Raw genomic sequence first — 26,382 nt, forward strand, 5'->3', positions numbered from 1 at the left:
GCACACTTGCATCACTTGTTATGGCTAGCAGTGACAAAAATGGAACTGGACATTGACTATCTCATTAGCCAAAAGCAGTTCTATAGTTCCCATTGAAATACTGGTCAGTTTGTTAATTTAAATTTACTTGTTCTTCATTTTAAATATTGTATTTGTTCCCATTTTTTTTAATGTTAAAATAAGCTATGTGCAGTGTGCATAGGAATTTGTTCATAGCTTTTTTTAATAGTCCAGCCCTCCAACAGTCTGAGGGACAGTGAACTGGCCCCTGTGTAAAAAGTTTGGGGACCCCTGCCCTATAGTCATTGACTTGTATGCAAGGGTATATAATAATATACTTTGTGTATAATAAATCCAGAATTTACTATCTCTGCATGGTTGCTTTGAAAAAGGCAACAGCACCTATCTAATCATTGGATCCTTAGATAACTTTTTAATATAGGTGGAAGCAAGGAGCCAATGAAAGAGAAATTGATCTACTAAAGTTAAGTTCCTAGGATGCAGCTCAGGCTTTGTGAATTCATGGGGGACATATATACCCTTACCTTTTGTCTTAGAATCAATACTAAGTACCCATTCCAAGGCAGAGGAACAGTAAGGGCTAGGCAATTAGGGTTAAGTGACTTGCCCAGGGCCACAGAACTAGGAAACATCTGAGGCCACATTTGAACCCAGCACTTCCTATCTCCAGGCCTGATGCTCTGTCTACTGAGCCACCTAGCAACCCCTTTGATTTGAGTTTTTAAGTAAGCCAGGAAGCTGAGGGAGATAAGGAGGGCAAAGCATCCCAGGAATGAAGGGTAAACAGTTCAAAGGTATGGAATTTGGGAATGGAGTATCATTTTTTAAAAACAGGTAACTTATTGTTGCTAAATTCTAGAATGTGTGGAAGGGAATAATATGCAAGAATGGAGAGGTAGAAAAGGGCTGACTTAAAATGCTGAAGAGAGGGCTTTATATTTGATTCTGGAGATAAAAGGGAGTCACTGGAGTTTGAGTAGGGGTTTGAAATGTTGGACACATACTTTAGATTAATAACATTGGTACAGTCAAGGATGGATTGTAACAGGGCTAGACTTGAAGCAGGAATATCAATTAGGAAGCTACTGAAATAGTATAGGAAAGCAGTGATATACTTACGTGTACCTGGGTGGTATTAGCTATGCACATGGATAAAAGAGGACATTCAAAAAGTGCTATAAGGTAGAAATGATAAGGTTTGACAACAGATTGATTTGTGACATAAGGAATAGTGAAGAATTAAAAATGACCTTGAGGTTACAAACCTGGAAGACAGTGTGAATCATTATGCCCATAACAGAAAAGCTGGGAAGAGAAGAGGATTTGAATGAAAAGATAATGAATTCTGTTTTATACATGTTGGGTTTAATTAAATTTTTAGAACATTCAATTCAAGATGTACAAAAGGCAGTTGGTGATATAGAACTGGAACTTGGGAGATTAGGGCTACATATATAGATATGGAAATCATTTACTGAGAGATGCTAATTAAATCTATGGAAGCTGATGAAATCAGAAAGTGAGAATAAAAGGAAAAGAAAAAAAGGCCCAACATAGAGGAGGGGACACCCATAGTTAGTGGGAGTGACCTGGATGACAAATGATCAAAGGAGCCTAAAAAATACAGACTGGTAGGAGGGAGATCAGAAGAAAGCAGTGATGAAACCTAGAAAGGAGAATATCCAGAAGGAGAGGGTGATCAATAATATCAGAGGCTAAGAATTTTAAAAAGGCCATTAGAGTTGGCTATTAAGAGAACTTTTGAAAAATTAATTCATTTCTTATCCCACCCTGTCCCAATTTGATTTTTTGATAGCAAAATTCATTTTTAGAAAATGATTGCAGAAGTGAAAAGAATGCTGGATTTAGGTGAACTTGGGCAAATTAGTTCACTTCTCTGAGTCTCAATTTCCTAGTTGCAAAATAAAAGATAATTAGAAGATTATACATTTAGAGATGAATTAGACTAGAGGAGCTTTCAGGAACCTTCCATCTACTAATTCTATGATCCTTTGATTTCTATCAGTTAAGAAATGGCTACATCATTAATATTTAGTGAACATACAGGAAATGTGCAGTGATTAATGCTGAGTTAGCATTTATATTTTATATTTTCAGTATTATATTATTATTATATTTTATTTTATATTATATTTTCAGTATTTGGATCAAGTTTTCTAATCCAAACAAGGAAATTAGAAGTTTTATTTCTTTGTCTGATTTTCCCCTCCCTCTTTTTCCTTTTTTTTTTAATATATTTTATTTGATCATTTCCAAGCATTATTCGTTAAAGACATAGATCATTTTCTTTTCCTTCCCCCCTACCCCCCATAGCCGACGTGTAAGTCCACTGGGCATTAGATGTTTTCTTGATTTGAACCCATTGCTTTGTTGATAGTATTTGCATTAGAGTGTTCATTTAGAGTCTATCCTCTGTCATGTCCCCTCAACCTCTGTATTCAGGCAGTTGCTTTTTCTCAGTGTTTCCACTCCCACAGTTTATCCTTTGGTTATGAATGGTGTTTTTTTTCTCCTGGATCCCTGCAAGTTGTTCAGGGACATTACACCGCCACTAATGGAGAAGTCCATTACGTTCGATTATACCACAGTGTATTAGTCTCTGTGTACAATGTTCTCCTGGTTCTGCTCCTCTCGCTCTGCATCACTTCCTGGAGGTTGTTCCAGTCTCCATGGAACTCTTCCACTTTATTATTCCTTTTAGCACAATAGTATTCCATCACCAACATATACCACAGTTTGTTCAGCCATTCCCCAATTGATGGGCATCCCCGCGTTTTCCAGTTTTGGGCCACCACAAAGAGCGCAGCTATGAATATTTTTGTACAAGTCTTTGTGTCCATTATCTCTTTGCCTCTCTCTTTTTCTTGCTCTAACAATGGGGTTGAAATGTGAAGTGTTTATTCTATTCTTTCTGATCATTTAAAAAAATTATCTTTTTTGCCTTAATTCTACCCATTAGTGTAATAAATTTAGAAGTTACCTATTGAGTTTCCTCAACAAAGCAGCTCTTTTTTTGGTGGTAAAGAATGGAAAATTGAGGGGACGCCTGTCAATTGGGGAATGGCTGAACTTGTGGTATAGGATTGTGATAGAATACTATTGTGCTATAAGAAATGATGAGCAAGATGGTTTCAGAACAACCTGGGAACTTAAATGAACTGATGCAGAGTGAAAGTGAACTGAACCAGGAGAACATTATAGATTGTAAGGATGATCAGCTGTGAAAGATTTAGCTTTTCTGGTGAAGACAATGATTCAAGTCCATTCCAAAGAATTCATGATGAAAAATGGTATCCACCTCCAAAGAGAGAATTGATGAATTCTGAGTGCAGATGGAAGTATGCTTTTTAAACATTTGTGTGTGTGTGTGTGTATTTCCTTCTGCAACATGATAAATATGGAAATATGTTTTTCATGACTTCACATGCATAATGGATATGTTGCTTGACTTTCCAATGGATTGGGGAAGAGGTAGGAGGAAAAGAATTTAATACTCAAAATTTAAAAAATAAATGTTAAATGTTTTTACATGTAATTGGAAAATATTTAACGAAATGAATAAAAAATACATACTTGGGCTGTTATGATATTGCTCAGCATTTTTCACATGGAAGACAATGAATTAAATTAGACATAAGTGCCCAACTTCAATTACCAATACATTATGCAAAAGCCAATGTAAGTATTTTTACTAGTTTCCAACATAAACTGGCAAATAGTATGATTGACTTCTTTTTAATAGTTACATTTCCAGTCAACTTAATGTACCAAGTTAGATTTAGGAGTCTGAATGTGATCCTAGAAAATTAAAAGCAGTCTTATGCATTTATTACCAATAAATGCCAATCATATTTCAACCACTATAGAAAACTTCCTAATGATACAGAATACTAATTTTTAAAAATATAAAATACCTCTAACAATCCTGTTTTTTTAAAGCCCTGAAAGGCTTAATGTATATGAAATTCCTCATAATTATAGCATGAATCCTCAGGGTGCAATATAAGCCACATGGGAAAAATCAGAATTCCATCATTTATTAAAATATTTTTATTGTTAAAACACAGCTAAGTGGCCCCAGAATTGGTGGCCTGATTTTGTTATCACTCAATCTTAAAAACAGACCATACAGTATACAGTGGTTTTAAGGAACCCTTGGTTTATAGAAATTATTAAAAAATACAAAGCAAACTGTGGTAAGAGCTTAGTAAAAGCTGAAAAGTAAACCTTGGGGAGCAGGGCATGTAATATATCTTAATACTGGTGTAATAGCAGTAGCAGCTTCACATATATATATTTGCATAAACCTATATAGTTATCAGATGCCTATAGAACCTTCCCATTGAATACCTATTTTAGAACCTTTTCAATTGTTTGGTAACCAAAGAGGTACAACATTATTCCTCTTTTGTGAATTACCAAGTTATTTATAAAATTAATACAGTACATAGTAGAGCTATTGTAAATTTCAGTTATACTTTATAAATACAATTCTGCCATAAGAATGAACTGCTTCCTTCATGAGTATTCCCTTAGTTCTCAACTTTCATGAGAACAGCCAACAGATTTTATTATTGTTTTTTTAATATACATATCATTTTTGGCACACATCTTACTGTTAATTCTGTATCTATCCATTGTGAGATACACATGCAGGTGTAGCTCAAAAATATGATTGCCCAAAAAAGGGACTATGTTAAAGAGTCAGCCTTGAAGCTCCAATGGGGATTTTCTAGGGTCAAAGTTGTACTAGGGCCAAGGTTTGAACATTACTAGCTATTTTAAGAAACTCCCTCAACTGGTTTTTGGCTTAGGAACTTTCCCAAAATCCCATTTTTATTTCATATCACAGCTTTTCCTGAAAAGATTATACACATCAAAGTTTTGTAACCCTATCCTACTGTTGCTGTCCTCATCGATTCAATGAGTACTGTCTTCATTCTTAGAAAAGCAGATGAGTTTTCTTGAACCACCCTGAACCTGACTTTATGCTTAAGGACGGTTCCCTCTGTTCTTTGGCTAGAAATACAGGTGAGAGAGCCTTGAACCTAGAGCCAGGTTTAGAGTTCATGCAGCCATTAGGAGGAGGTATAGTAGAAGAAACAGAGCACCTATTAGGGGCTATCCATTAAACTTCCCTTTGGATTCTTGAACATGAATATGAAAATTATGGGGCTGCTACAACATGATAGTGAGCCAGATGATGAACTACACTAGATAGTGGAAGAAATATATTCCATCTTTTAAGGCCATAAGGCCTTATTTGTTTGGATAAAAATAGGTAGGACTGCAACTCTTATAATCTTTTTATTGGTTGGGTGGCAAATGTAGCAATTAGAAATGATTGTTCTAAAAATTAATGGGATCTAAGTCACTAATACATAATATCCTATCATGACAAATTAGAGGAAGGATACAATAAGATATTCAATTAAGCTTTGCCATCTAGACAATCGAAGGCAAAGAACTAATATCCTATTTGGACATCTTGACTGAAATAACTGGACAATATTTAGGTGTATACTTTTGGCTATATAAACACAAACAGAATCCTTAAAAATGACATTTGAGCACTTATCTATTTTAGTATTTATCTTCAAACTTGACCCATCATTGTCATCAATTTTACTCATCAAAGCTGCTTGTGGAAAGTAATGGAGCTTGGGATGGGCTCTTTGGGTGAGCCAGCTGTGGAAATTAAAACAAAGTACCAATTAGAATCTGATTTATGCTGCTAGATAAAACAGTACAATAGGCTAAAGGAAGGAGGAGTGTCTAAAAAATGTGTCCAGATGTCCAAATGTAGCAGAATTCACTCATGTTCAGCAAGTTTTAAGATCTGCAAGGGGACCTTTGAGAATTCAAAAAGTCATAGGATTTAGAGTTTGCCAGCATCTAAAAGATGAAGTCTAGATCCCATCATTTTATAGATCAAGTAACTGAGGCCCAAGATCATACAGCTAGTAAGTATCAGAACTAGGACTAGGTGAAGTTTTGCCTCCAAAATCCTTTTCAGTGTACCGTGCTGTATCACAACCTGCTATTGCATTCCTAATGACTAAAAGATAAATATTCAAAATCCTATTTAAATGATCACATCTGAAAAGCCATTATATAATCAGATATTAACTTCATTCATAAAGTCTTTTTCCATCAGTGTTTGTTTACTGTGTAATTGGTTGAACATTTATAATTAGAACAGTTGATTTTCTGCAATTTTAGGTCAAAGAGATAGGATCTGTCATATATAACTAATAAAATGAAAATGGTCTTTTGGGAAGAAAAGTTATTATTAATTTCTTCTCTTAAATACTTTCTGTCTTAGAATCAATACCAAGTATTGGTTCCAAGGCAGGGAGTAAGGGCTGGGCAATTGAAATTAAAAGATTTGGCTAGGTTCTCATAGCTAGGAAGTGTCTGAGGCCAGATTTGAATCCAGGAACTCCAAATTTTCAGGCCTGGCACTCTCTCTACACTGAACAGGTCACCTCACTGCCCCTAAGCATCATTTATATAATCCTTCTTTTATGATGTGTTCTATTCTCTAACCTTTCTCAGATGAAAATGATCTTTTCATCATCAAATTTCTCATAGCACCTTGTACTTTTCAGTCTCCCCTGTATCAAAACTGCTAATGAAATTCCTCTGGAAATTATTTTGCATGTATTTTGTTTTTTATTTTCTATGTACATGTAAATTCCTTAAAGGCAGAGATGTGCATAGTGTTTTTTTGTTTGTTTGTTTGTTTTGTTTTTGTCTTCATATCACCCATACCTTAGGACATAACATATATTGAATAAAGTTGGTTGAATTTAAGTTAATTATATATTTGTCCTCTTCCCTCCCTCACCTCCTTAGGAGCCATTGTGAACCTTAAAAAAATTCTCAGACCCTACTTCATAAGGTTAGGATTGTGAACCTTAAAAATTTCCCAGACCCTACTTCATAAGGTTGGATTAAGACCATTCCCCATTGGGACCATTCCCCATTTGGGCAGTGAAGGTACTTAGATCAGGAATGTGAGAACTCTACTTAGATCAGGAATGTGAGACCTCTACTCCACCTCTACTTAAGTCTGCCCTAGGGGAAGATAAAGTTGTAAACTCTTTGCTGAACAATGAAAAAGTACTTAAACCCATACTTATAGTAAGACAAAAAGTTCTTTAAGCCATGCCTATTTTAGGACTAATACAAAAGGGAGCTAAGTACCTATAAAGGTCAAGCAACTTGTGAATTTACAAGGAACAAAGAGGTGAGAAACTTACTCAGAGCTTTTCTGGTGTGAATTACTCAAAAATTTACAGCTTCTTAGGTGTGAACTAAGATTGGTCTGTCCTTTGAAAAACGTCTACTGTGATTGGTAGATGGGAGAACTTAGTGGAGGTGACATAGAAGAAAATTCCCTATATAAGGAGATTAGTCTCCTAAAAAGAAGAGTCTCTTAAAAACAGTCTCTAATGAGGCTGTTGGGAGAGAGCTCTGGAAACAGGCTCTTAGGACAGTCTCTTGAGGACAGTCAGAAGAATCTCTCTCTGGAGAAGGATGGCTGACTGAACTGGTGTCTATATTCTTTCTTGGACAGATCTTGTGGTGAGTGATTAAAGACTGACTGATCTCTCTCTTAAGACTCAGGTCTAGACCTTTCGGCTAAGGCCCTTCATACTTATTCCTTTCTTATTCTCTCTCACTTTCTTTAATTCCTCATTGTATTAATTAAAATCTCTATAAAACCCAGCTGACTTGGGTATATTGAATAATTGGGAATTTTTCCCTGGCAACCACCTTATATATTGATTTAAAAACAAAACACTGTAGTGAAAACATATTTTCTGCGCTCACAACTTACACATCCACTCTTATATCTACTACAATTTATATCTTCCACTATTTTAATCACTACAGTTTATGATAGCCAACTATTTTAACTCTAACACCACCCAGCTGCCCCATTACTTTCTAATAGGGCAGACAAAATGCACATAGATAAGAACTGTCAATCCTGACAGAATCCAACACAAGAAGCAATATGAGACTGGAGTAGGGCAATTCAGCAAGATTTATTAGGCACAGCAAAGGCAAAGGGGAGATCCAGTCTCCAAGAGAGTTAGCAAAGGGTCCTGATAGGGCAGAGGAAGAAATAAGTTTTTATGGGGTTTGGGAAAGATGGGGTATAGGGGATTAGGTAATCTTGGAGAGAAGGCACAATGAGGGAAAGAGGCCTGACTCCAGGAGTGGTGACTGCAGAGTCCCCAGGGGGGAGTAGAGGCAAGGAGGAGCAGGGTTGGGGGGGAGGGGAGATCAGCACCAGCAAAGATGGCTGCTGAGTCTCCTGGTGAGGGAAGGGGAGGTAAGGCAAGGAGTAGCAGGGTTTGGGTGGGGAGAGAGGGGAGATCAGCGCCAGCAAATATGACTGCTGAGTCTCCACCTGAGTAGGAATGGGTATAGCCCTTTATAGGGTGGTTGTCAGGGATGAGGTAGCCTAGATTGCCTCTATTGGTTCAGGTGAGTTACCTGGGCCAAACTCATTAGATGGTCCAAAGGGTGAGAAGCCTTGGGCTCTAGGGGTGGAGGGAAGTTCCCAGACTACTGGTCAATCATGCGGGAGGTCATTTGTCCAGGCCTGACAGAAAAGTACTGGTGTTCTGCCAGGTTTTGCTTGGACAGGTGCTGGGAGAGGGCAAGGGGAAGGGGTAACTTGTTAGTTTCAGTACAGATTATGGGAAGAGGGGAATTTGGTCTGTGAAGATTAAATTTAATACTTCCCTGATTATAACAATGAAAATACTTAACTCTCCCCTGATTGTGAAGATTAAGTTGTAACCCCTGTCTATTTTTAGAACATGGTACTTAAAAGTTAAGTATAGAGATCTACCCATTTTTAGATTTAATCACCAAAGGTGCAAACACCCCATTTCACACATTGAGTGGGGAAGGTCTGTGACCCATGTGTATGATAGTGGATGACGAATCAGAATTGACTGACTGCCTTCTCGGCAGTCCTAAAACAAAGCGTCAACTGTGATTGGTAGATGTAAAATTAGGGGAAGACACAGGAAGTGATGCAAAAGAAGTGTCTTGAAAAGAAGATGTTACTTCCTATGAGATGGAATTCTTCATTTTTTGGAAGTAGAGACTGGAGAGAATTCTTCATGCTTTTGAGTTGAGACTGGTGAAGACGGGCAGAAGAATCTGCTGACTGGACTGACACACAGTGAGTGAAAGGCTGACTCTTAACTGCTGGATTTTTCTGAAAAAACTATCCTCTGGAGAGACCTACTCTGGGAGAGACACTTCCTGGGTTCTTGGCTTTGCTGAGACCGGCTGAAACTAATACTCCCCACCTGGAAGGGCCGGGAGTAAATTACTTAGTGCTCAGGCTAGATATCTTACCTTATCCTCTCTCTCATTTCTTGCTTTACTCTTTCTACATTTTGCAAATAAATTGTAAATAATATCTCTTTGGAATTAATTAAATTCCTGGCAATCACATTCTTAAATAATCAAGTCCAACCCTTTAAAAATTAACCCCATTTCCCCCTTACAGGTCCCATGTTCTATCAATAGCTATTAAGTTTCAGAGGCAGGAACTGAAATGAGATTTTCTTGACTCAAAGTCTAGCACTCAGAATAAATGTGTCATGAGTATTTATTGAAATAAGTGCTTAAGTTGTTATATTAATGCTCTGCTGAATTTTTTCTGTTTATTTTTGGTTTGCTTTATTCAATAGGTGTTTACTGAATACTAATTGGGTATCTCCTTCTTATTGACCATTTAAACCTCCTTCTTGTTGACCATCTAAAGATAAGGAAGACTTACACAGGGGCCTAGAGTGCTGTGTGGAAAATGCCCAGTGGATTGTAAATCTGAGTAAATGAGTTCAACAGAAAAGTGGGAGAAAATGAATATTTCCAAAAACTTGCCTGAAACTTTTGCCGTAAGGCCTTGGTCATTATTGGGGTCAACCCTGTTCCAGTTTCCATGTTTTCTTTATTGATAAGAGGGGTTCCTCCTGGACTCCTGCAAAGGAAAGGTATTGAAAATACATTAAAAGCTATTTTTTAAACCAGATTTTCATAGGTATTTAAAAAGCACAGAAGATGGTCCTGGACTTCCAGGTTAAGATGTCCCCTGAGTAGATGCAAGTAGACACCAAACAATATACAGTGCCTCAAAAGGACAAACCCTAAAATCAGATGAATGAAGAGGCTCCACTGTAGGATTCATCCTCGAAGGTAGGTGGGATTTGGGCATTTCCATGTAATACGGGGATAAAATAACTCCCACCAAAATGCCAGCTAATCACTCCTCCCTCCATTCCACCTACCATGCCAGAATTAGACCCAGCACTCCAGAGTCAGAGCGACTGTGGGGCAATCTCTAGGTTCTTTAGAGCTGGATAAAAACACTACAGATTTGCCCCAGAGAGCAGTAAGACTTGGGACAGCAGAAGGCTTAGGAACATTGACCTTGGGCACAGAAATAGGGCAGAGAGGGGTGCACACAGCAGACACCACAGAGACTCGAAAATAGCCTCAGGGCAAAAACCATTTAGGAGCTCCATACACGGAGAGACTGCCCTCCTCACTCAGACCTGTAGCTGGGAAGGGAAGGAAAAACCAACAAAGCAATGGCCAACTCCCAAGAAATACAATCTACAACCACCAAAAAGAACAAGAGAAACGTATTGACTCTGGATAATTTTTGTGGAGAAAAAAAACAAAATACAGAGGAGAACAAAAAACAAGTAAACACATCTAAACCTTCCAAAAAAATGGAAATTAGACATAAATTCTTCAAGAGCTCAGATTTGAGATGATGAACCAAATTAGAAAAATAGAACAAACTTGGCAAGAAAAGTGGGAAATAGTTCAAAAAAGAAAATAACAGTTTAAAAGATAGAAACTCCCATTTGGAAAAAGAAGCCTAGAAATTGAATGAAATGATAAGCAAATTGGAGACTAGAATTAAACAGCTAGAAGCCATGAAAAGTAGGATAGACCAAAGCGAAAAGGAACATCAAAAGATGATAACTGTAAACCAGTCCTTAGAGACCAGAATTGGGCAAGTAGAAGCTAATGATCTCACAAGACAGCAAGAATTAATAAAGCAAAGTCTAAAGAATGACAAAATAGAAGAAAACATGAAAAATCTCACTGAAAAGATGATTGACCAGGAAAACAAATCTAGAAGAGACAGTTTGAGAAGCATTGGTCTACCTAAAAACCTAGAAATAAACAGAAACCTTGACATCATACAAGAAATTATCCAAGGAAACTGCCCTGATGTCCTTCAACAAGAGGGTAAAATAGACATTGAAAGAATACAGAGATCACCCTCTACACTAAATCCTCAAAATAAAACTCCCAGGAATGTAACTGCCAAATTCAAGAGCTTCCAAGCTAAGGAGAAAATATTATAAGAATCCAGGAAGAGATAATTCAGATATCAAGGAGCACTAATCAGGATTACACAGAAGCTGGCAGCCTCCACACTAAAGGAACACAAGGCTTGAAATATGATATATAGAAAGGCAAGAGAATTGGGTCTACAACCAAGGATCACCTACCCGTCAAAATTGACTATATACTTCCAGGGGAAAGTATGGGCATTTAACAAAATAGAAGATTTCCAAGTCTTTGAAAATAAAAGACCAGAACTAAAAGGAAAATCTGATACCCAAATTCAAAAATCAAGGGAAACATGAAAAGATAAATAAGAAAGAGAGGGAGAAATTTGTTTTTCTTCTTTAAGGGCTTCAAAAAGGTCAAATTGTTTATATTCCTATATGGAAAAATGTTATTTGTAACTCTCAAAAATTGTACTCACTATTATAGTAGTTAGAAGAATTATTCATAGGTAGAGGTTGAGGTACTAAATGGTTTAAGATGAAATGCAAAAAAAGAAAAGGGCAGGGGGGAATTGAATATGGCACCAAGAGAAACTTTAAGGAATAAGAAAAATAAGATAATCTATACCACACAAAGAGGCTCATGGGAGGGGAGGGGAAGAATACTATCATAAGAAGGAAAGGAAGAGAGTGCTAATAGGTAATACTTAAACCTTACTCTCAGTGGAATCAATTCTGACAGGGAAGAGCATGTAGACCATTGGGGTATTGCAAAAGAAAATTCTTGGTTCTCTTTGTCTATTTTGAGTTTACACTTGTGAAAAGGGAATCCTTTATTCTCTTTGCCTAGTTGGAGTTAAAACTTTGGTTAACAATAACTTAAGTACCCCTATTTAGTCCCTCACTAGATCATGAGAACAGGATTAACTCTCCTTTGTCTACTTTTGAATTAATCAACAAAAGTAAACACACCCATACTTAACCCTAAAGTAGGGGAAGTCCACAAACTCTTACTACAGGAGTTTATACCACCAAAAGGAAGACACCCCTACCCATGCTAAACTGGGTGACAACTCAGAAATGTGTCAATCCTTGGAGGAGAGTTAACACCTTTAGAAGTGAGAAGTCAATCCCACAGAGCAGTGCTGGACAATTTGGAAACTATGATTAGCCCCTGTGAAGAGAGGTAGGGACAGGAAATGACCATAAAAGCCACAAAATCCTTCAGCTGGGGCAATATCATGAAGTTGAGTCTCGTGGAGAGTGTCTCCTGGTGATAGTCTTTGAGAGAACTTCACTGGAGACTGTGGCATGGATCATGACTTCAACATAGACTGACTCCTGGACTACTTCATTGGGTGAGTGAAAAGGCTGACTCCCTTCCTAGTTTCCTAAGAGATAGCTTCCATCTTGGAGGAGGCCTCCCTTCCTAGTTTCCTAAGAGACTAACTTCCATCTTCGAGGAGGCCATGTAGACTCACTAGCGGCCCTCCTGGCTGAGGACTAGTATAGGTATTTTCTCTAACCTTTTTCACATTTATCTACTTTATTGTTTCCCTCTATTTTGGTAAATAAACTTCTGACTTAAAATATAATTTTGGTGTCCATGTGATTTCATATAATTTAAGTCTAATTATTAAATTTAATCTTTACAGTATCAAAATCTACCTTACCCTACAGGGAAGTTGAAAGGGAAAAACCAAGGGAGGAGTCAGGTGGGGCATACAAAAAGGGAGGGAAAGAGAGGGGGGTGAGAATTTAATAGACATTAAAAAAATAACAAGAGGGGAATAAAAAAGGAGGAGGTAGAAGGAAAGCAAAATTAGGGTGGAGATTAGGGGGACTGATTAAAAGCAAACCACTGGTGTAGAAGAAAATAATGGAAGAAAAAAAGCGCAGGACTAGGAGAGGAAATCAAATGTTGGGGAATACACAGGTGGTAATCATAACTTTGAATGTGAATGGGATAAACACACCCATAAAATGGAAGCAAATATCAGAGTGGGTTAGAAACCAAAATCCTACCATATGCTGTCTACGAGAAACACACATGAGGCATGTAGACACAAATAGGGTTAAAGGTAAAAGGCTGTAGCAAAATCTATTGGGCATCAACTGAGAAAAAGAAGGCAGGAGTCACAATTATGATATCTGACAAAGTCAAAGTAAAAATAGATTTGATTAAAAGAGATAGAGAAGGTAATTACATCCTGATAAAAGACATTATCAACCATGAGGAAATAACAGTACTCAACATGTATGCACCAAATGGTGTACCATCCAGATTTCTAAAGGAGAAACTAGTGGAGCTTAAGGAGGAAACAGATCATAAAACTATACTAGCGGGAGACCTGAACTTTCCTCTTTCAGATCTATATAAATCAAACCAAAAAATAAATAAGAAAAAGGTAAGAGATATGAATTAAATCTTAGAAAAATTAGAGTTAATAGATATGTGGAGAGAAAAAAATAGGGACAAAAAGGTATACACCTTCTTTTCAGCAGTACATGATACATTCACAAAGACCCACCATGTACTAGGGCACAAAAACATGGCAAAGAAGTGCAAAAGAGCAGAAAAAATAAATGCAACCTTTTCAAATCATAACACAATAAAGATAATAATTAGTAAGGGTACATGGAGAAGCAAATCAAAAATTAATTGGAAACTAAATAATATGACTCTCCAAAATATATTAAAGAACAAATCATAGAAACAATTAATAACTTCATTGAAGAGGATGACAATGATGAGTCATCATTTCAAAATCTATGGGATGCAACCAAAGCAGTACTCAGGGAGAAATTTATATCCTTGAGTGCATACATCAACAAATTGGGGGGAGGGAGGGGAGAAAGGTCAACAAATTAGGTATGCAAATTAAAAAACTAGAAAGAGAACAAATTAAAAATCCCCAGATAAAAACTAAATTAGAAATCCACAAAATTAAAGGAAATATTAATAAAATTGAAAGTGAAAGAACTATTGAATTAATAATAAATAAGACTAGAAACTGGTACTTTGAAAAAACAAGTAAATAGATAAAGTACTGGTTAATCTAATAAAAAAAGGAAAGAAGAAAACCAAAGTAATACTATCAAAGATGAATAAGAAGACCTCACCTCTAATGAAGATGAAATTAAGGCAGTCATTAAAAACTATTTTGCCCAATTATATGGCAATAAATAGGGCAATCTAGATGATATGGTTGAATATTTACAAAAATATACCTAGATTAGCAGAAGAAATAGAATACCTAAATAATCCCATATCAGAAAAAGAAAATGAACAAGCTATCACAGAACTCCCTAAGAAAAAAATCCCAGGGCCAGATGGATTCACATTAATTCTATCAAACATTTAAAAAATAATTAATACCAATACTACACAAGCTATTTGGCAAAATAAGCAAAGAAGGAGTTCTACCAAGTTCCTTTTATGACACAAATATGGTACTGATTCCAAAGCCAGGCAGATCAAAGACAGAGAAAAAAAAACTACAGACCAATTTCCTTAATAAACATAGATGCAAAAATCTTAAATAGAATACTAGCAAAAAGAATCCAGCAAGGGATCCCGAGAGTTATTCATTATGATCAGGTGGGATTTATACCAAAAATGCACGGATGATTCAATATCAGGAAAACCATCCACATAATTGACCATATCAACAAGCAAACCAACAAAAACCACATGATTACCTGAAAAGATGCAGAAAAAGTCTTTGACAAAATACAGCACTCATTCTTATTGCAAACATGAGATAGTATAGGAATAGAAGGACCTTTCCTAAAAATAATAAACAGTATATATTTAAAACCAATCACATGCATCAGCTGCAATGGAGATAAATTAGAAACCTTCCCAATAAGATCAGGAGTGAAACAAGGATGCCATTATCACCTCTATTATTTAACATTGTACTAGAAACACTAGCGGTAGCAATTAGAGAAGAAAAAGAAATTGAAGGTATTAAAATAAGCTATCAGTCTTTGCAGATGATATGATGGTCTACTTAAAGAATCTTAGAGAATCAACTAAAAAGCTAGTGGAAATAATTAACAACTTTAGCAAAGTTGCAGGATACAAAATACAGTAGTAGTCTCTCGGTAACTGAGGATGACGATTGTCTTTGTGCGTTTTCATCTATGGTGTATAGATGAGTGTGCAAAAAGACACTTGTGTGTGAAGGAGATTTAAGTGGAAAAGTCGATGCACAGAGACAGTCCCACTCTCTCGGCGTTGGAAGCCTGGGTCCAGTGGCACGAAAAATCGTTACATCTGGAGACTTCCTCAGCTGCATTGGATGGCCGTGTTGTCTTTTGTGCTCCAACATGCCCTAAACACTCCACAGTGCTTTGCTGCATCGCCATCTCAGATGCTGATGATTAATGAGGATACAAAATAAACCCTCATTAATCATCAGCATTTCTATATATTTCCAAAACATCTCAGCAGCAAGAATTAGAAAGAGAAATTCCATTTAAAATCACTCTAGACAATATAAAATACGTAGGAATCTATTTGTCAAGACAAACACAGGAATTATGTGAATACAACTACAAAACATTATCCACACAATTAAAACTAGATAAAAAATTAAATCTAAACAATTGGAAAAACATTAATTGCTCATGGGTAGGATGAACTAACATAATAAAAATGAGAATCCTACCCAAACTAATTTACTTATTTAGTGCCATACCCATCAAACTACCAAGAAACTTTTTTACTGAATTAGGAAAAACTATAACAAAGTTCATTTGGAAGAACAAAAGATCAAGAATATCAAGGGAAATAATGAAAAAAAATGTGAAGGAAGGTGGCCTAGCAGTACCAGATCTTAAACTGTACTATAAAGCAGTGGTCCTCAAAACAATATGGTACTGACTAAGAGACAGAAGGGAGGATCAGTAGAATAGACTTGGGGTAAGTGACCTCAGCAAGACAGTCTATGATAAACCCAAAGATACCAGCTTTTGGGACAAAAATCCACTATTTGACAAAAACTGCTAGGAAAATTGGAAAATAGCATGGGAGAGATTAGGTTTAGATCAACATCTCAAACGATACACCAAGATAAATTCAGAATGAGTGAATGGCTTGAATATAAAGAAGGAAACTAGAAGTAAATTAGGTGAACATAGAATAGTATACTTGTTAAGAGCTTTGGGAAAGGAAAGATTTTAAGACCAAGCAAGAGTTAGAAGAAATTACAAAATGTAAAATAAATAATTTTAATTGCATTAAATTAAAAAGATTTTGTACAAACAAAACCAATGTAACCAAAATGAGAAGGGAAGCAACAGATTGAGAAAAAATCTTTATAACTAAAACCTCTAACAAAGGTCTAATTACACAAATATATAAGGAGCTAAATCAATTGTACAAAAAAGCAAGCCATTCCCCTATTGATAAATGGGCAAGGGACATGAAGAGGCAATTTTCAGATAAAGAAATCAAAACTATTAATAAGCACTTGAAAAAGTGCTCTAAATCTCTTATAATCAGAGAGATGCAAATCAAAACAACTCTGAGGTATCACCTCACACCTAGCAGATTGGCTAACATGACAGCAAAGGAAAGTAATGAAAGCTGGAGGGGATGTGGCAAAGTCGGGACATTAATTCATTGCTGGTGGAGTTGTGAATTGATCCAACCATTCTGAATGGCAATTTGGAACTATGCCCAAAGTTTGCTAAAAGACTATCTGCCTTTGATCCAGCCATAGTACTGCTGGGTTTATACCCCAAAGAGATTATAAAGAAAAAGACTTGTACAAAAATATTCAGAGTTGTACTCTTTGTGGTGGCAAAAAATTGGAAAATGAGGGGATGCCCATCAATTGGGGAATGGTTGAACAAACTGTGGTATATATTGGTGATGGAATACTATTGTGCTAAAAAGAATAATGAACTGGAGGAATTCCATGTGAACTGGAATGACCTCCAGGAATTGATGCAGAGTAAAAGGAGAAGAACCAGGAGAACATTATACACAGAGTCTGATACACTGTGGCACAATCTAATGTAATGGACTTCTCAACTAGCAGGAATGCAATGATCCAGGACAATTCTGAGGGACTTATGAGAAAGGACACTATCTGCATTCAGAGGAAGAACTGTGGGAGTAGAAACAGAAGAAAAATAACTGCTTGATCACATGGGTTGATGGGGATATTTTGGGGATACAGACTATTAAAGATCACCCTAGTGCAAATATCAATAATATGGAAATAGGTCTTGATCAATAACACATGTAAAACCCAGTGGAATTGTGCATTGGCTACCGGAGGGGCATGGGGGAGGAGAGGGGAAGAACATGAATCCTATAACCATGGAAAAATACCCAAAATTAATTAATTAAATAAAAATTTCCAAATTGGAAAATAAAAAAAAAATTAAAAAACACAAAGTATGTTACCTTTCTATGTCGACTTTCCTAAGAAGTCTTCTTAGATCCACTCGTCCTTTGCTGGGAGTGCTGATAAAATAAAGTCTTAGTGGTTAGGTATAGTAAATTGTATTCTATTTTCTAAATAAAATAATTTTTTTCCTCCACTTTTGATAGAATAACATTTTTGAAAGTGTGGTGCCTTTCATCACATTAAAAAGTAATGGTTTGCTGGGAAAACTAGAAAGTAATCTTGAAGAAATTAGGCTTAGACCAACACCTTATACCATAATGTCATAATACATAATACATTCTAAATGGATATATGACCTTAATATTAAAGATCAGACTATTAAAAAAAAGGAGAAGAAACTAAACATATCATAACTTATGGGTAAGAGATCATTCTTAACCAAACAAGAGATAGAGGCAATTACAAAAGATAAAATAGATAACTTTGATCACTTGAAACTCAAAAGCCTATGCACAGACAATATTAACATATCCAGAGTAGGAATAGAAATGGTCAAATGGGGGAAATCTTTGGATCCAATTTCTCTGATAAGGGTTTGGTATCCTAGATATATAAACAATTAATAAACATATCTAATAGTCACTCCCCAATAGATAAATGTTTAAAGGATATGAACAAACAGTTCTGAAAAGAACTGCAAAATATTCACAACTACATGAAAAGAATGTTCCAAATCACTAATATCAAGAGAAATGCAAATCAAAACAACTCAGAGGTTTTACTGTATACTATGCAAATTGGCAAAAATGACTCCAAAATGGCAACAATCAATATAGGAGTTGTGGAAAGATAGGCATACTAATACATAGTTGGTAGAGCCTTGAAATAGTATAACCATTTTGGAAAACAATTTGGATATGCAAAAAAAGTGACTAAAATGTCCATATCTTTTGAACCAGAGACTTCATTACTAGGACATATCTCGAGGAAGCCATTGATAAGAAAAAATAACAGTAAAGAATTGCCTAGGTCCTTACATGATCATATTTGCAATGTGAGCTGATGGAAATTTGGATTGAGGTTTCAGGGCGATACTCTGAAGATCAGAGACTGTAACCAGTGGCTTTCGTTCCTTCATCGATGACAAGGTCTTCAAATGTAAAAGGAAAAATTACCATCAAATGTTGAAAGATAATCTTGCTCATTTTAAATGCATCAAAACTAACTTGTTTTTGCAGGTCTATTCTGTATGAGGTGCATCAGTTACCTTTGGTCATTGGTCATTGGTATCTTTGGTCATTCCAGCAAAATCAATTTAATGCTTGGTGAATAAAACTACATTTTAAGTGAATAGTATGGTAATACATAGTTTTAATGAAGAGATTCAGTCAACTGAGATTAAGCACTAAATATCTTTCTTTCCCTTAATGCCTTCAATAGATAAAGAAAGCCTGGTTGATTTTTAGTCCAATGACAACTGGCTTGGGAGAAGAAGCCAAGTTCATGGGTGGACGTGTGTGTTAGGGGATTTTTGGGGAGTGAGAGTGTATGTGGTCACCCACTGCTCCTTTACCTTATTCCTATTGTTAGAATTCTGTGTCTTCTTTAACTTCACATTGAGCAGGTCTTTAACAGTTATCTGCATGGGCACATCTTGTTTTAATGGTGCAGCCTGAAAAGACAAGGAGAGGTCTGATTTATCAAACCTAAGTGGAAACCAAATGTAGCTAGGTTTTGAGGGTGGTGTTAATTTTCAATAGCAAGATGGAAGGAAGCAAGAGTGTGGGAAATAATTTGACCTCTACCCTATTTTAATGGACCACTTGCCCATCCTAGATCAATGGTTTTGTCAGTATTATCCAGTTTAATGTGATTCCTTAGGGGTAGTGATTATTTCCTAGATACTTCTTTTAAGGATAATCAACTAATCTTAAAGCATAACATAAGTAGGAATAATTAGATATTGAATAGGTTGAATAGTGGAGTAGGTTCTTTCCTCTCATGTGAAACTTCTTAACCTTTCAACATGACTTACAAGACTAGAGAAGAAGCTCTCAGCCTAGGCCTGAATACTTAGTAGATAGAGATGTCACAAGTTTCAGGGAAAAGCCCTGAGATATAAGAGCCCCTCCACCTTGTGTCACTTCTTCCTTATGACCCTTACCAGTGTAAAAGGGAATTCTTTGTTCTCTCTGAGTTTATACTTATGAAAGGGAATCCTTTATTCCCTTTACCTATTTTGAGTTAACACTAACTTAAGTACCTCTACTTAGGAAGACAGGATTAACTCTCCTTTGTCTACTTTTGAATTTAATCAACAAAAGATTGAACACCTTACTTAGTACTAGGTTAGAAGCTAGGAACATACTTAGAAGTCACTACATAGAGAGCTACACCCTTTTAACTCAGTCTCAAACTTGTAAATCCTATGATCAGAGTTTGCACCCTCAGAAACTAAATCATCTAGTAATCTGTGAACCCTTTTGATGAGTATTCACCCCTCCAGAAGGTAAGAACCACAAACAGTGCCCCCTGGGCAGTTCTAGGCAACTTGTAAACTGTAATTGGCCCCTGTGAAGAGGTGCAGGGACAAGAAATCACCATAAAAATCCATGAATCCTGTGACTTGAGTCAGTCTTGTGGAGATAGTCTCTTGAATGGAGAGAGTCTTCAAGGGAGTTTAGCTGGAGACTGTGGCTTAGATTGTGGGCTTGGAGCTTGGCTTCAACTTGGACTCTGACTTCTGGACTACTTCATGGGGTGAGTGAAAAGCTGACTCCTTTTCTAGTTTCTGGAAAGACTAGCTTCCATCTTGAGGAGGCCCCATGATTATTCACTACCTGTCTTCCTAGTTGAGAGCTAATTAATCTCTGCCTGGATTAAGATAGGATAGATAACTTTTCTATCCCCTTCACATTCCTCTGCTTCATTGTTTCCTTTCTATTTTGTAAATAAATTTCATAAATTCCATAATTTCATAAATCATAAATAATAAATCACATAATTTCATAAAATTATTGTCCAACCATTAATATTCATCTTTACACCAGGCAGGTCTAGAAAAGAGGCTGGACCTAAGAATTAACAACCCTTACCTGACCATATCAGCTCAGGGTCTGTTGCCTGGGTGCCCAGGGCCCATTGCTAAAAGTGAGGTTGTGAAAATGGGGTGCAGATGGGCTGATGGCCATAAAGGTAGGGAATAAATGAGCTGGCTGCCATGTTCATACCCTAATGTTTTGGGCATACCAAGAGTTTGGAATCTACCAGTAAAGTAACACACTGCTGCTTGGATTGATCAAGCATAGAAGGATAGTGCTGGGCACTAATGGGGGTAAAAGCTGTACTCTCAAGAAGGTAAAGGTGATTTCAGACCATGAGGAAGGTCTGGGATCCTATTTGTTGGAAGGGGCCAGATTCTTCTAATAAATATTTATTGGCTCAGAACTCTGCATCAGTTGTTTTATTGAAAGTTGGACAAACTTCTGGTGTTACTAGATTTCATGTTTATTCTGAAAATTTTTGGAAAAGGATCTGCTGGACCAAGAATAAGAGATTCATCTGACTAAGCGGATAATAATAAGGAATTTGAAAAGGGATTGACAGGACAGCTAGGTAACCCAGGGGTTAGAGAGTTAGGCCTAGAGATGGGAGGTTCTGGGTTAAAATGTGGCTTCAGATACTTCCTAGCTCTGTGTTCCTGGACAAGTCACTTAACCCTGGTTGGCTGGCTCTTAACTCTCTTCTGCCTTGGAACTGATACTTTACACTGATTCTAAGATAGAAAGTAAGGGTTTAGAAAAGAAAAGGTTCTGATCCGACTCAAAGACTCCAATGGTAGCCACAATGTACAGGAAATTTTCTCAGAAGAAAAAGAGCTAGAGACTAGTGGCATCATTCTGATCATTCTAGTTTTTGCTTCAATTATCCAGAAAACTGCCGATATTGTTTCTATAGGGTGCTATGTCACAACAATGACAGGCAAGAAGATTTACATCTGAGGCAAATAGTCAGATGTTCCACCTTCGTCATAGAGACTTCTGAAGCCACAGTAAACCAAGTACATTTGCAATTAGAAGACATTAGATTGAATAGGAATCATTGATCAGTAATAAGAAAGAAAGAGAGACTTCCAGGTAAACATGGCGTCAGTCTAGATACAGGACTCTTCCTCTCCTCACCACCTACTGTTATAGACTACCTCAAAAAGCCAAAAAAACTCAAATTCATATGAATGAAGGGACTCTACAGTAGGGCGCAACATTGAAGGTACATGGGATTTGGGCATTTCCACACCATAAGGGGGTGAAAAAGCTCCCACCAAAATGTGAGCTGATCCACCTTCCCCCACCCACCTAGGGAGTGTCAGAGTCAGTGTGCACTAGAATCAGTGAGCGAGTGACGGGCACCTCTAGAGAGAGTGAGGAGCAACTCTAGGTCCTTGGCAGCTGACTAAGACCACCAAAGACCTACCCCTGAGAGCAGCTAAACCTGAAACCCCAGCAGACTGAAGAGTGCAACCCATGCAGGGAGATAGCACAGAGAAGGTAAGCAAATAGCAGAAGCTGCAGAGACTGGAGAGCTGGCCTCAGGCAAAATCCTTGCTCCTTAGCTCCATACTCAGAAAGCCTGCCCTCCTCACTCAGATCTCGAACTGGAATGGGGAGGAAAAACAACCATAGTGACAGCAAACAGTGCCCAGGAACAACTTCCCAACACCAAGAAAAACAAGAAGAAGGCATTGACCCTGGATAATTTTTACGGAGGAAAAATCCAGATTACAGAGGAACTAGCAGAAGAAGAAATCCAAATAAATGCACCAAAACCTTCCAAAAAAAAAAAGTAAATTGGCCACAAGTTCTTGAAGAATTTAAGTTGGAGCTTACCAAAAAGATGGAAGCCTTCTGGCAAGAAAAATGGGAAATAGTTAAAAAAGAAAATAACAGTTTAAAGGACAAGAACTTCCCATTGGAGAAACAGCTGGAAGCCACAAAAAAGCAGGATAGACCAAACTGAAAAGGAAAATAAAAAGATTGAAGCAGAAAATCAAAAGATTTTAGCAGAAAATCAAAATATTATAGCAGAAAACCAGGCCTTAAAGACCAGAATTGGGCAATTGGAAACCAATGATCTTGCAAAACAGCAAGAATTAATAAAGCATAGTCAAAAGACTGACAAAATAGAAGAAAACATAAAATATCTCACTGACAAGATAACAGGATAACATTGTACTAGAAACACTAGCAGTAGCAATTAGAGAAGAAAAAGAAATTGAAGGTATTAAAATTGGCAATGACCATCCTACCCAAACTTATTTACTTATTTAGTGCCATACCCATTGAACTACCACAAAACTTTTTCACTGAATTAGAAAAAACCATAACAAAGTTCATTTGGAAGAACAAAAGATCAAGGATATCCAGGGAAATAATGAAAAAAAAAAGCGAAGGAACAGGGCCTTGCAATACCAGATCTCAAACTATACTATAAAGCAGTGGTCATCAAAACAATATGATACTGGTTAAGAGATAGAAAGGAGGATCAGTGGAATAAACTTGGGGTAAGTGACCTCAGCAAGACAGTCTATGATAAACCCAAAGATACCAGCTTTTGGGACAAAAATCCACTATTTGATAAAAAAAAAAAACTTTTGGGAAAATTGGAAGGCAGTATGGGAGAAATTGGGGTTGGATCAACATCTCACACCCTACACCAAGATAAACTCAGAATGGGTGAATGACTTGAATATAAAGAAGGAAACTATAAGTAAATTAGGTGAACACAGACTAGTATATGTCAGATCTTTGGGAAAAGAAAGATTTTAAGACCAAGCAAGAATTAGAAAAGGTCACAAAATGTAAAAGAAATAATTTTGATTACATTAAATTAAAAAGATTTTGTTTAGACAAAACCAATGTAACCAAAATTAGAAGGGAAGCAACAAATTGGGAAACAATCTTCATAACAAAAACCTCTGACAAAGATCTAATTACTCAAATTTATAAAGAGCTAAATCAATTGCACAAAAAAAGGAAGCCATTCTCCAATTGATAAATGGGCAAGGGACATGAATAGGTAATTTTCAGTTAAAGAAATCAAAACTATTAATAAGCCCATGAAAAAAGTTCTAAATCTCTTATAATCAGAGAGATGCAAATCAAAACAACTCTGAGGTATCACCTCACACCTAGCAGATTGGCTAACATGACAGCAAAGGAAAGTAATGAAAGCTGGAGGGGATGTGGCAAAGTCAGGACATTAATTCATTGCTGGTGGAGTTGTGAATTGATCCAACCATTCTGGAGGGCAATTTGGAACTATGCCCAAAGGGCACTAAAAGACTGATAACACTGCTGGGTTTGTACCCCAAAGAGATAATAAGGAAAAAGACATGCAGAAGAATATTCATAGATGTGCTCTTTGTGGTGGTAAAAATTGGAAAATGAGGGGGTGCCCTTCAACTGGGGAATGGCTGAACAAATTGTGGTATATATTGGTGATGGAATAAAGTCGTGTAATTCCATGTGAACTGGAACGACCTCCAGGAATTGATGCAGAGTAAGAGGAGCAGAACCAGGAGAACATTATACACAGAGACTGATACTATTGTAGTGGCGTATAATATAATATATTGAACTTCTCCATTAGTGGCAACGCAGTGATCCTGAACAACTTGGAGGGTTCTATGAGAAAGAACACTACCCACATTCTGAGGAAAAACACTGGGAGTAGTAACACCAAAGAAAAACAACTGCTTGATTACATGGGCCCAGGGGGATATGATTGGGGATATAGACTCTAAACGATCATCCTAGTGCAAACATCAACAACATGGAAATAAGTTCTGATCAGGACACATGTAATACCCAGTGGAATTGCGCATTGGCTATAGGAAGGGTAGGTGGAGGGGAAGGATGGAAAGAATATGATCCTTGTAACCAAAGAATAATGTTCTAAATTGATGAAATAAAATAAACTTAAAACAAATGAAAGAAAGAGACACAGAAAGAAAGACGGATGAGAGGGATGGGGTCTGTGGGAAAAAGAGAGATAGAGACAGATACAAAGAGGGAGAGGAGAGAGAGACAAAGATAAAGAAGCAGAGAGAGTGAGGGAAAGAGAAAGACAAAGAGAAAGGAGAAACAAACAGAAATAGAGGAGAGAAAAAAGACAAAGAAGAAAGAGATGGAGAAAATCAAGGAACTTCTATTTCAATCCAATAATACAGGCAAATAATTAGAAAATAAAGAATGTAAAGAAGTACCATGGAACAAAAACCAGGAAAAAAATAGTTTCTGACTGTATTTTGTTGGATCTCTCCACAATGTATTTTCTTATATAAGAAACTGAAAAACCCCAAATGGATTATGTTGTATTTCAGAAGGATTTTAAACTCAGATTGCATTTTCCTAAAGAATTGAAACCATAAATGATGCCTTGATTCCAAAGCTATTGATCCAAAGTCTATTAACCTGGATAATATGCTGGATGATAAAGGTGGTAGAATTAGCTCAAGATCATTGGGGTCAGGACTGGACAAAACTTTGAAAGAGTATTTCTAATCAAAAGATCATAGATGTAGAGCTTCAAGGGGCCTTAGAGACCATCTAATCTAACTTCTTTTTTAAAATAAGAAATCTGAGGCCCAGAGAAGTTAAATGACTTGCCCAAGATTATACCTGTAATAATCATCAGAGATGAGATTTTAACCCAGGCCCTTGGACTACTGACTGTTCTTTCCACTGTTCGAGTACTGTTCTAGACTGTGTGGGGATACAAAAATCATTAGAATACAATCCCTGACCTTATGGAACTTACATTCTAGCAGGTCAGAATACCTTAATTTCTAGAGCTCCTTAAAAAGGATTTTCTCACAATTCCTTCCTCTCTGTAGAGAGGTGGGCCTACAGAGGTGGAATGTGTTATATACTGCCAAAAATAATGAAGAGCAAAGTGAATGTCTTGTTATGATAGAGGATTTCATTGCAGTAAAGAATATATTGAGGGATAATGATTTTTTAAAAACACAAAGTATCAATAAAACATTAAAATATTTATAGACTTCTCACCTATATTATCACATTTGAGTATTTTAGCCCTGAAAGATAACTAAAGCAGCTGTTGTCATTTGACAAATGAAGAAAGTGAGGCACAAAATAGCTAAGTTATTTGGTTTATTTTATTTTATTTTTAACCCTTACCTTCCATCTCGGAATCAATACTGTGTGTTGGTTCTAAGGCAGAAGAGCAGTAAGGGTGAGGCAATGGAGTTTAAGTGACTTGCCCAGGGTCACACAGCTAGGAAATGTCTGAGGTCAGATTTGAATCAAGAATCTCCAATCTCTTGGCCTGGCTTTCCATCCACTGAGCCACCTAGCTAGCCCTAAGTTATTTGTTTTGGATCACAAGTGAGAGAACTAGAACTAAAACTCATTTCTAGCCATGGAAATCCTATTTCCAATATAGTTGTTATTATACTATACCATACTACCTTTGCACATTCTATTTAGCTGACCAGTTACATCACTTCAGTGAATAGCTTGATAACATTTCTCCCTTAATAACTAGATCTTTATTCTCATTCTGCCATTACCTAGCAAAAGTATGATTTTAATTTGGGTCTT

At 36.7% G+C, this 26,382-nt stretch overlaps 1 protein-coding gene across 3 annotated transcripts in view; it reads right to left on the reverse strand.

The window, feature by feature from the left end:
- Positions 1-4,063: 4,063 nt before the first annotated feature.
- Positions 4,064-26,382, reverse strand: part of PRR11 (proline rich 11) — a 36,406-nt gene continuing 14,087 nt past the window's right edge. For all 3 annotated transcript variants that reach the window (XM_007481794.3, XM_056816497.1, XM_007481792.3), the window contains 5 exons: positions 19,332-19,430; positions 18,796-18,908; positions 17,815-17,874; positions 9,964-10,060; positions 4,064-5,730 (listed from right to left, as the gene is read on the reverse strand). In XM_007481794.3, the coding sequence (XP_007481856.1) occupies positions 5,668-5,730; positions 9,964-10,060; positions 17,815-17,874; positions 18,796-18,908; positions 19,332-19,430 (432 nt within the window). In that variant the 3' untranslated portion in view covers positions 4,064-5,667. The remainder of the gene's footprint in view (positions 5,731-9,963; positions 10,061-17,814; positions 17,875-18,795; positions 18,909-19,331; positions 19,431-26,382) is intronic.

Source organism: Monodelphis domestica, chromosome 2, assembly GCF_027887165.1.
Source record: "Monodelphis domestica isolate mMonDom1 chromosome 2, mMonDom1.pri, whole genome shotgun sequence".
NCBI classification, from domain to species: Eukaryota; Metazoa; Chordata; class Mammalia; order Didelphimorphia; family Didelphidae; genus Monodelphis; species Monodelphis domestica.